This window comes from Panthera uncia, chromosome B1 (assembly GCF_023721935.1).
Source record: "Panthera uncia isolate 11264 chromosome B1, Puncia_PCG_1.0, whole genome shotgun sequence".
Lineage (NCBI taxonomy): Eukaryota > Metazoa > Chordata > Mammalia > Carnivora > Felidae > Panthera > Panthera uncia.
Genome location: NC_064811.1, coordinates 81,570,311 through 81,582,724, shown reverse-complemented (window position 1 = coordinate 81,582,724; position 12,414 = coordinate 81,570,311). Strand labels below are relative to the sequence as shown.

General features: G+C 34.5%; 1 protein-coding gene across 4 annotated transcripts in view; it reads left to right on the top strand.

Moving 5' to 3' along the window:
* DNAJB14 (DnaJ heat shock protein family (Hsp40) member B14) overlaps positions 1-12,414 on the top strand; it is a 41,510-nt gene that overhangs the window by 28,153 nt on the left and 943 nt on the right. For 3 of the 4 annotated variants that reach the window (XM_049630930.1, XM_049630934.1, XM_049630931.1), the window contains 4 exons: positions 4,765-4,950; positions 6,522-6,616; positions 7,403-7,512; positions 8,354-8,526. In XM_049630930.1, the coding sequence (XP_049486887.1) occupies positions 4,765-4,950; positions 6,522-6,616; positions 7,403-7,512; positions 8,354-8,526 (564 nt within the window). Of the gene's footprint in view, positions 1-4,764; positions 4,951-6,521; positions 6,617-7,402; positions 7,513-8,353; positions 11,862-12,414 lie in introns of all 4 variants that reach the window. The other variant, XR_007457848.1, reaches the window with a different exon arrangement.

The window sequence follows — 12,414 nt, the reverse complement described above, 5'->3', positions numbered from 1 at the left end:
GTCATCAAATTGATATGCACATTTAACACAGTTCCTGTCAAAATCCTAGGAAGCCTTTTTTTTTTTTTTTTTTTTTTTTTTGTAGATTAAAGTAAGTTTGCTCTAGAACTCATATGGAAAGATAAAGAACCTGAATAAATAAGAACAATTTACTAAAAGAATGGAGTGGAGTCATCAGTTTATCTAATTTCAGGGCTAACTTTATAGCTACAGTGATCAAAAGAGTGTGGTATTGGCAGAGGGATAGACAAATAGATTAGTGGAACAGCATAGGAAGCCCCGATATTGACCCATACAAATATACCTAACTGGCTTTTGACAAAGGTGCAAAAACAATTTAACAGAGGAAGGATAGACTTTTTAGCAAATGGTTTTGGAGCAATTAGATATTCATAGTTGAAAAGAGTTAACTTTGACCTAAATCTTATACTTTTTACAAGAATGAACTTGAAATAAATCATAAACTATAAAACGCTTTTTAACTCTTAGCAAAAATCATGGGAGCAAATCTTTAGGATCTTAGGCTAGACAATAATTTCTTATACTTAACACCAAAAGCACAGCTTATAAAAGGAAAAGTTGATAATTTGGATTTCATAATTTTTTTTTTTTTAATTTTTTTTTTCAACGTTTTTTAATTTATTTTTGGGACAGAGAGAGACAGAGCATGAACAGGGGAGGGGCAGAGAGAGAGGGAGACACAGAATCGGAAACAGGCTCCAGGCTCCGAGCCATCAGCCCAGAGTCTGACGCGGGGCTCGAACTCACGGACCCCGAGATCGTGACCTGGCTGAAGTCGGACGCTTAACCGACTGTGCCACCCAGGCGCCCCTAATTTTTCTTTTTAAAGTTTGCTCTGTAGAGACCTTATGAAGGATGAAAAGACAAATACCAGGATGGGAGAAAATATTTGCCAAACACATATCTGGAAAAGACTACTATCTAAAATATATAAAGAACTCCTCAGACTCAAAAATTTAAAAACAGACAATTCAATAAAGAAAATGAGTAAAAGACATTTCACTGAAGATGACAAATGGAAAGATACAAATGGAAAATAAACAATGAAAAGATATTTAACATCACTCATTAGCCTTTAGAGATAGTGTAAAGTCAAACCAAATGAGATATCACTGATGACTAAAATAAAAAATAGTGACGGGGCGCCTCAGTGGCTCAGTTGGTTAAGCCGCCAACTTCAACTCAGGTCATGATCTCATGAGTTCGTGAGTTCAAGCCCCACGTGTGGCTCTGTGATGACAGCTCTGAGCCTGGAGGCTACTTCAGATTCTGTGTCTCCCTCTCTCTCTGCGCTTCCCCCATTCGCTCTGTCTCTCTCTCTCTCTCTCTCTCTCTCAGAAATAAATAAAACGTTAAAGAAATTTTAAAACAAAGTGACAACATCTTTGGTGTTAGATGTGGATGTGGAGAAACTGGATCACTCATACATGGTGGATGGGATGTAACATGACACAGTCATTCTGTAAAATGGTTAGTTTGGCAGGTTCTCAAAAAACTAAATATTCAGCTACCATACAACCCAGCAGTTGCGTTCCTGGACATTTATCCTAGAGAAATGAAAGTTTATGTTCACACGTAAACCTGTACATGGATGTAAATAGCAGTTTTATTCATAATACCAACAACTAGAAACAACCCATTCAGTGGGTGAATGACGAAACAAACGGTGGTGCATCCATACCATGAAGTACTACTCATCAATGAGACAGAATGAACTATAGTAGTCCCTTCTTACCTACAGGGGTTATGTTCCAAGACCCCCAGTGGACTTTTGAAACCACAGATAGTACTGAACCCTATATACACTGTGTTTTTTTTTTTTCTATACATACATACCTGTGATAAAGTGTAATTTTATAAATTAGGCACAGTAAGATATTAACAACAATAACAATAAAATACAATTTTAACAACATACTATAATGAAAGTTACATAAATGTGGTGTCTCTCTCTCTCTCTCTAAATATCTTATTGTACTACATTAACCCTTGTTGATTAAGGGTAACTGAAACCATGGATTGGAGGTAAAGGAGAGACTATGGTTTTGGCTTACCTAACAACCTGGATTGATCGCCAAATAATTATGCTAATTGAGAAAAGCCAATCCCAAATGGTTTCATTCCATTTACATGCTGTATTATTTTTCTTATATAATATTCCTGAAATGCCAAAAATACAGAACTAGAGACTAGATTAGTGGTCTGGTCGTTAGGGATTAAAGGGGATGGAAGGGAAGGAAATGGGTGTGGTTTTACAAGGGCAATGAGAGGATAGTAGTGGAAATGTCCGATATCCTGATTATATCAGTATCAATATCCTATTTGTGATAATTTTAATTTTACAAGATACTGCTATTGGAGAAATTCGGTAGCAGGTACAGAGGATCTCTCTGTATTATTTCTTACAACTTCATGTAAGTTTAAAGTTACCTCAGAATGAAAGTTTGATAAGGGGCGCCTGGGTGGCTCAGTCAGTTAAACATCTGACTTCGGCTCAGGTCATAATCTCACGGTTCATGAGTTCAAGCCCCACTTCGGGTGAGCTCTTGTCCCACTTTGGGTGAGCAGGAGCCCTACTTTGGGTTAGCCCCACTTCTCTCTCTCTCTCTCTCTCTCTCTGGCCCTCATGGGATATTCTCTCTCTCTCTCTCTGTCTCTCTCCCTCCCTCTCCCCCTCCACTGCCTCTCTCTCTTTCTCTCTCTCTCTCTCTCTCTCTCTCTCTGCCTCTCATGGGATTCTCTTTCTCTCTCTGCCCCTTATGGGATTCTCTTTCTCTCTCTCCCTCTCTCTCTGCCCCTCACTCACTTGAGCCCTCTTTCTCTCTCTAAGAAAAACATAAAAGAATAAAAGTTAAATTAAAGAGAAGAGAATATGGTGGAAGGTACCTTTGGTGAAGTAAGTGAGACTGGGGTAGAAATGTATTTTGTACAGCTTTTGAATGCCAAAATAAATTTGGGGCTTAATTTTTTAGGTAATAAGGAACTGAAAAAAAAATTTGTATTATGGGTATAGAACAAAGTAAATGAATAGAAAATTAGAATAGATAAATTGTCTTACATATACAATTATGGGTTATAACAGTATTTCACATAGATTTTCTAAAATAGCTTGCTGTTTGGAAATTACTTTTTTAAAAAACAAAACCTGTTTTAAAATAGGATTGAGATGCCAATATATCAGTGATGTAAAAAGTAACAGCATTATGAAATTACTTGGAATAGTCTATTTGTATATAGACTGATATTATTGGAAGTACAACTGATATTACTGGAAGTACAACTTTGGCAGATATTGATAGATATGCTTCTCTTTTAGGTATGGTTTAATACCTTGGTGTTGTTTGTAAGTACATTGTTTGGATCTCTGATCATGCTTTCCCGTTCGAGCAACATTATAAATCGTGGCTATATTTCTGAGTCATAGATCTATTTGAGAATCTAAAGAAAGGTTTGGACTATCTCCTTAGATAAATGGACCATCAAACTAATTTTTCATATACTGGGATTCACGGAGCACCTGCAAGCTATCTCTGAATCCCAGGTTTTAGTTTTAGAATCTCTATAAGAAGAAAAGTTCCAGAGTATATGTGTATAATTAATTTCAGTGTGATATCTAATCATGCAAAAATAACTATCTAATGAGCATCTATTTGCTTGCACAGTACCTATGGCAGCTGCCACATGGGATCCAAAAAGTGTTTTTAAAATACCCCATATTGTGAAAGGCTTACAATCAACTTTAAGAAGCAAGCTGTATTTATGAAATGATTATTAGAAGTGTCAGAATGAGAATAGGGTAATTCCTCCTTGGATCAAAGCATTACAGCTTTCGTAAATTACCTCAAAAAGACATTTTTGTAACCAACATACCATTGCCTCTTTTGGACATGGGAGTATGAGAAGGGAAATAGAATTCTTTATAAATAAATACCACAAACTTAGTGAAGTGAGATAGGAACACTAGAGACCATCTGGATCCATTCAGAAGCAAATTCAGATTTTACAAGTGCACCATGGGGATACTGCGGTGAAAACATAGACATTGTCCATACCCTCATGGAGTTTCCAGTTTTAAGAGGAATAAATTGTTCATGAATAGAATGAAAAATAGCACATTGTGGGCTGGCATGTGCAACGGTGTAGGTTGCATAGAGTATACTTACTGTGCCAACAAACATTTTGACCTTGAACAAGTTTCTTAACCTTTTTGAGGCTCAGGAGGCTCATCTGTAATTTAGGGATAATAATGAATTATGTAATAAGATACTGTGTTCAAAGTGTGGCAGTTGGTCACTGTTACTATTATTGGTTTGAGTAGCTTTAATGAATGACTAAATTAGGATATTCAAAAGGAAGAAGTAGGATGTTAGGGGATGGACCACAGTAGTAAGAAAGCAGGATGTACATTCCTTTATATGCAAGATAGTAAGGAGACTTACCATCTCATAAAAATTTGATTGGGAGGTAATAATATGTGTAATGGCAGGCAATGTATAAGTCTTTTTAAAAAATGTATACGAAAATAAATTATTAACTGTTTTACTATTTCTTGATTAGCCTTAAGTAGGATTTGTTGTTGTTGTTTTTTTGTTTCTTGTGTGTATATGTGTTTTTTTTGTTTTTTTTTTTTTTTTTTTTTTTTTTTTTTTTTTGGTTTGGTTAACATGGCAGTAGCTTTTATATGGAGAAGTCTTTTATAGTGTAAAAACTTTGCTTACCAACTTTTACTCATTACCTTTTCAGAGATTGGAAATGCTTATGCTGTTTTAAGCAATCCAGAAAAACGAAAACAATATGACCTCACGGGCAATGAAGAACAAGCATGTAATCACCAGAACAATGGTAGATTTAATTTCCATAGAGGTTGTGAAGCTGATATAACTCCAGAAGACTTGTTTAATATATTCTTTGGTGGTGGATTTCCTTCAGGTATTTTAATGTTAGTTATAAATATTATATTTAATGAAGCTAGAGATTCTCACCTCCAATTAGGCTATGTAGAGATTTATCTACTTTCTCCACTACATTTCTTACAGTATTATGATCCTCCGATGATTTTTCATGAAGGTAGAAAAAAATGTTAGACTTACTACCTTCAATGTAAGTCTGACTTTTTTCTAGAACATGTTTTAATTTTTTTAAAAAAGAAATGAGTACAGATATTCTCTATTTTATATAAAGCTGAAGAAAGGATGTATAAGTAGGAGATCCATTGGCAGTGTCTTAATTAAGTGCTATTACAATTACAGGAGGTATCATATACCCTAGATGACAATTTGACATTGGTTCTCTGAAGATCTTTGTAGATATTTCATTCATCGCATTATAAATTGCTAATTTGGACATATGTAGGGGTACTTTTCATTGAAATATTAAAATGTTTGATTCATAGGTTATATATAAAGTAAGTGGGTTTTTAAAATTATTTAAGATAGAAATAATTGGTTGAATTAGGCTATCAAAGTAAAATATTGTAGAAGTACTACTAAATGAATAGATTTTATAGTACCAGCATAAGTTGTATTGAATGCTACTTTATTTACTATGAGTTGTGTGAGAATTAATGTTCTCTGAATGTATAGCTCCTGTAAGGTAGTTAAAATTATAGCTCCAGTAATGTTGACATCATTTATTTAAGGTACTAAGTTAAACATTCGATTCAAAATTAGGAGAATCTTCATGAATGTAGCAGTATAATTTGGCCTGATGGCCCTGCCTGAATATTATTGAGAAAGATTGTGGTCATTGACAGGGCATTTTGTAAAGCATCCTTGAAGGAAAGAGAATGTGTAAATGCAAATTAATGAATGAAAATACAACATGTATTTTGACATATTATGACATATAATTACTTCTCACAGAAAAGTTATCCAGACTAGTAATTTTGATGGTAAATATGTAGGAACAATCAAGAATCTTTTGGGTTAATAGTCAAGTTTCAGATAGTTGAGTTACAGTTCTTTTGCTTGTTATGACATAATTTACTTTGTCAGAGGTAGCTCTTTCTGATTGGTCACCTTATTTGAAAACAACCTGATTGTCTATCAGCAGGAGAATACTTGAATAAATTGTGGTTCACCTCTACCATATTCTATTATACAGCTGTTTGGTTTTTTTGTTTTTAATAAGTTATAGCACTGTCTTGGTTTCTAGAGGTATTTGTGATTCATTGATAAATGCAGAAAGCAGAGTTTGAAAGTAAGACCCAAGATTTGTAAAAACAACCAGCCACAACAAAGTCCTCTATGGATGCAATATTAGGGAGGACTCTTATTTTAGGTGTTCATAAAGAACTTCCATCTCCAAGGAAGCAAAGTCTGGGAAGAATCATTGCTGTTTCTATCCACCCTTTACTCACAGGAGGAAAGGGCAATAAGCATTCACTACTCAAACATGTATTATTTTAGTAACTTTTAAAAATTAAATAAAAATGTAAAAAATATATCATTTTTCTGATCACAGTTTCTCTCCTTAGTTTTACCTTGCTTTTAATTTTTTAGGTAGCGTACATTCATTTTCAAATGGACGAGCTGGTTATAGCCATCAACATCAGCATCGACATAGTGGACATGAAAGAGAAGAAGAAAGAGGAGATGTATGTTTATGATATGATTAGAAATCTTCAAAATGGCACATTTCAGTTCAGGAAAAGCAGTTAGGGTTGTCTGAAAATAGGGCAAGTTGTTTTAAAAGGAAGTAATGAGTTTTCCCTTACCAGAGGTATTCAATAGAGACTAGACAGTCCTTTAGGAATATTGCGGGAGCAGGGGTAGAAGTCAAGGTAAGAGGGTGGTGGGCAAAATGATACCTTGGAGTTTGGTGTTCTATGATTCTGATGAAGATACCCCTGCAGAGTGCATGCTTTGAAGAAAGCTTCTCGTTGTTGGTCCTAAAGAATTTAGAATTAATACTGAAAAACTTAAGTTAGAAGTTACTTTCCTTGTTCTAATACAGTTATTCCCAATTGCATATAGCACTTAAATTACATGAAGTAGAAAGGTAAATAGAAAGAACGCTGGACTAGAAATCAAAAGGCATGGGCCCCAGCTCTGACACTCGTCTGCTTCATGTACCACTCTGAAATTCAAGGGGAAAATAGTTTTGTAAGAGAGAGAACTTCTTCATCTGTTACATGAGGTCAGTTTATATCAGTGTTTTCCAAATCAGGATATCTACAGATCTACATATCTGCATATCTCCACCTGGAAAGTGGTGTTTTTAAGAATCACTCCAGGAAGCTGGTATGATCAGGCAGATTTGAAAGCACTGAGCCAGATGATGTCAAATGTCCTTTCTGCCTCTAAAAATATATGACAACTGTTGGATTATTGACAACTACAGTTATATTACAATTTGTTGTTTTTTGATGATTTTTTTATAGGGAGGTTTTTCTGTGTTTATCCAGCTGATGCCCATTATTGTATTGATCCTCGTGTCATTATTAAGCCAATTGATGGTCTCTAATCCTCCTTATTCCTTATATCCCAGATCGTAAGTAGCTAAGTGAAGTTTTACACACACACACAAAATGTTGTTTCTTATCTAGCTTCCTTTAAAGGGCCTTGTGCTCTCTTCAGCTTTTAAGTAATTTTCTATTACTACAAGTGTACCAGATTTTACAATTTCTAATTTAAAAAAATCGTTGTTCAAGTGATAAATTTGTATTATCTTGTTAGTTTACATTTCTGTTCTATTGTGGCTAAAGACAGAAGTACTGTATTTGAGCTTAATAGCAATTTATGTAATAGGTAATATGTTGAGATCAAAGACAAAAAATAGTTTGAAAGACAAAAGTAGAATTATAATTGATGTTACATAGATTTGTATCATTGAGGGGTAAACCACTTCACTCTTTTGTTTGTGAAATGTTAATTAAATAAAAGCAAATATTACTTTTTTGGTGTAGGAGGTATTTTTCCACAATATACTTTATATAAGATCAGGACATAAAGGAAATGTAATGCAGCATCCATTCTAGAAAACTTTAGTGTAATACAGTGAACATACAAGAAACTTGATAAAATCATATTGCCAGTGATTTTATAGTATTAAAAACAGATTGGTGTAAAAATAAGAAATAACTTTTTCTTTCTTCTAAATAAGATTTTAGTTAACTAAAAATTGAAAGAACTTATAAGAACGTATATTAAAATAGGATTACTTTTTTATTACATGAAGGGTGGTTTTAGGCAATTTGAAATAATGTAAACAAATGATTACTAATATTAACTTTTTAATTATTTTTAGTTGTTTTGTTAACTTGGTTTGTAGTAGCAGGATCAGAATGTACAATTTTAATTAAAAAAATAATGATCAAGCATTTCTTTTGCAGTGGATCAGGGCAAACTATTAAAATGCAGACAGAAAACTTGGGTGTCGTTTATTATGTCAACAAGGACTTTAAAAATGAATATAAAGGAATGTTATTACAAAAAGTAGAAAAGAGTGTGGAAGAAGATTATGTGACTAATATTCGAAATAATTGCTGGAAAGAAAGACAACAAAGTAAGTTTATGAAATGTTTAACATTTAAAAACTTATTCAGAGTCTTTGGAATTGATTATTGTAGATTTCCCTACTCCAGAAATGTTCTAGAATTGCCTGGCATGTAATTGGAGCTCAGTACTTGAATATGACAATACATTTTAATGTACATGTGGCCTTATGATAGTGTAAACACATAGTTTACATAGAAAGCACTTAATAAATGGTATGTATTGTTATCAGTAAATATTTGGTTGAATAAGTGAATAATTCCAAATTTCATTGTATTTAAGATGTTGTCAATTGTAACATGCATCATTATTTTATGTATCACTATAAAAGAAAAAAATTCTGGCACATTTGTTATGTCATCGATTTTAATATGCATCCTATTTCAGAGTGAAGTTTGAAACTTCATTAATTTAGCTTAAGCATTTAACACTTAATGTATGAGTTTTGTTGACATTTTGTTTTATTCTGTACGTGAAGTCCTTGGGAACACTTAATCAATTTGTTTAGCCTTTTCCAGCCTCAGCTTCCTTAATTTAAGAAGCAGTTCCACCCATAAAAAGCTTGACCGTAAGAATTTGCAGAGATGGTGCATGTGAATCTAGTATTGTTATGGTTATTGTTTTTCTGACTGTTCGTATAATAATGTAGACCATATAAAGTAGACTTTGGGGTTAAACAGACTAAAGTTGAATCCCAGCTCTGTAGTTTTTAGCTGAGTGATTAGGACCAAATATTCTAACCTTCATGAATTTCCTCCCTCAGGTGTGAAATGGGTGATGCTGACTAGTGGGAAGAGGAACTAAGTGTCATTTATATAATACTTAGTTTCAGTCACTGTCCCAAGCACTTTATATATATTAACTTATTTAATTTCCACAACACCACTGTGAAGTTATTATACCCATTTTATATATGACGAAGCTGAGACACAGAGAGATTTAGTAACTTGCCCAAGGTCATAGAGGTAGTCTGTGATTCAAACCAGTCAGTCCAGGCACTGTGCTCCGTAATCTTCTCAATAATGCCCAACTTTATGGGTTTGTCATAAAAATTAAATCAGACAATAAAGTGTTTCACATGGAGTAAATGCCCAGAAAAATGGTAGCAGTTATCATCGTCTCCCATCCAGTAGGGAAGAGTCAATAAAACATAACCTTTGTATACTTCCAAGGAAGTTCTTGTCTCTGACTTTGGAGTCCTCATCTATATAGTGGCAGTTAGAAGAGAAAGTGGAAGTTAGAAACCTTCTTGGTTTCCAAGTCTGAGTCTGTGAAATCCATCTGGTCTCAATGTGGAGAAGGTTATACTAGACTATTGGTTTTCAACTGGAAATGATTTGCCCCTGCTTCACAATATGTTTGGTAATGTCTGGAAACTTTGTGTGTGTCACTATGGGGTGGGGGTGGGAGAGATTGCTGCTGGCATCCAACAGACTGAGGCCATGGTCTGCTAAACATCCTGCAGTGCAGGGGACAGCCCCCACAACAAAGTTCTCTGGCCCAAAATATCGATATCACTGAGGCTGAGAAACTCCATTAGCGGAAGGTCTTAAGGACAGAGCACACCAAATATTATTTATTTCATTTTATTTCACTTTTTGGTCTCTAGTGCCTTGCACAATCCTTGGCATATCTTGGCATATCGTAAACTTTTGATGGATATATGAATAATTGGATGAAAGATTAATGAATTCATAAGAATGAATGTACGAAAGACCTGCGTATTTTGTGTTAAAAGAACGACTAGCACGTTAGATCTGTCACCTTTCAAATACGAATTCTAATCTTCAACCACATATGGGTGATTTGGGGATTATGCATACTTAAATTCTGTTACCTTAAATAATTGGGAAATTGGCTGAATAAATAGAAAGAAGGAAGGAAAAGATATTCATGTTTGTGGAAGATAGTGTAATGTTATGGTAAGAGTGAAGGCTCAGAGACTGCCTTGCAAGATAAGATCCTGGCTCCACCAATATGTGACCTAGACCAAGTTACTTAACCTCTCTAAATCGTAATTATCTCATCATTAAAATGTGGACCATAACAGATAATATATGTTACACTTAACATAATATCTTGCATCTGTAAGTGTTCAATAGTATTACTTATGGTATTTATAATCATTTTTTATTCTATCCATACTATGAACCAAGTGTTTTTGCTTGGCATACTTTAGTTTAATCTTTTAGTAATCTGGCAGGATTGGTATTAATGTTTACAGACTTTGAATCTGTTCTGTTTACCAAGTTGTCTGCAGCTATATTGTACACAGTTAACATGTGTGTCTTTTAAAGTTACTATCAGAAGGAAATTTTAACTAAAATCTGATTTTAGTAAGTCATTATTTACAAAACCACTTGGTTGCATTCAAGAGTATCAGTGGAACAAGACAAAAAGACTAAAGACTTAAAAACTAAAAAGAAATGACAACTAAATACAATGTATGATCCTGGATTGGCTCCTGGGCGGGGAGGGGAGGAAATGGCTGTAGTGGACATCCTTGGGACGACTGGTGAAATTTGAGCATGGACTATACATTAGATAAGAGGATTCTACTGTTGTTGAATTTCTGAATTTGAAAATTGTATTGTGGTTATGTAAGAGAATGCTCTTGTTAGGAGAAACATGCTGAAGTAATTAGGAATGAAAAGTCATGACGTCTGCACCTTATTCTCAAAAGGTTTTGTAAAGTAATAATCACCACCACAACAGTAACAGCCTTTATTATTGAGAGAGCTGAAGCAGATTTGACAAAAGGTGAAGAATTGGTCAATCAAGGTGTAAAGGGTTTTAGAGCGTTCGTTTCAGTACGCTTTAACGTGGGTTTGGAATTTTCAAAATGAGATTTAACAAATTTAAGTGAGGATGGAAGTGGGAGGAGCTCGGTATGACACTAATTAATCCATTGATTGAAAGTTTTACTTGTTGATTGGGATGAGCTCATCTTGTTTTATAAATTGATGTCATCAAAAAGGTTGTTGGCCAGTAGATTTCTTTTTACCAGAGTTTTCCTGTTCTGTAGTCACTTTTAACACTGTGTAATGTCTAGATTGGTAAAATAGGTGTTTTATAAAACACAAGCAATAATTTGAAGTAATGGAAAGAATAAAAGGGTAGCGGTTTGGAGGTTTGGCTTGGAATCTAGACCCTGCTGTTGACTAGCCCTGTGAACTTTGTTTTATCTACCTCATCTGGGAAGAAACATCTGCGAAAGGATTTCACAGATGCTTCATTTGTAAATAAAAGGGATGGATCGATTTTGACTGAGTTGTTAAATCCTAGCTGGATTGACGGAATAAAGATCTGTTCTGAAGATCTTTGCCAGTAGAATACACTCTTACTGTGAGTATTATTTTGAATGTGGTCCTGACTGATGTCTTTTACTTTGGCCATTGTTTTCCAGAAAGTAAGTGACTTTTTTCTGGGTCTTGTTACATTTTTTTCCTAAGTGCCCCCACCCTTTGGAAGTGTTAATAAACAGTGAAATGACTGAGAGTAACGGGAAGATAGCAAGGAATAGTTCCCGGAAGATCTCTCGGAAGATTCCCATTTGTTTTTTTTAGTAATGCTATCCACATACTGAAGAACATCTTAGTACTTATTTGCTAAATACCACTGCTATGATTCTGTAGCAAGCTATTTTCTGTTATGTGTTCCTTCAGTAAGATTTTTTAAATTTAATTTTTATTTTTTTATTATATATTTTTTTAAAGTTTATTTTTATTTTGAGAGACAGAGAGCAAGCAGGGGAGGGGCACAGAAAGGGCGACAGAATTCCAAGCAGGCTCTGCACTGTCAGCGCAGAGCCTGATGGGGGGCTCAAACTCATGAACTGTGAGATCATGACCTGAGCCAAAATCAAGAGTCAGACGCTTAACCGACTGAGCCACCCAGG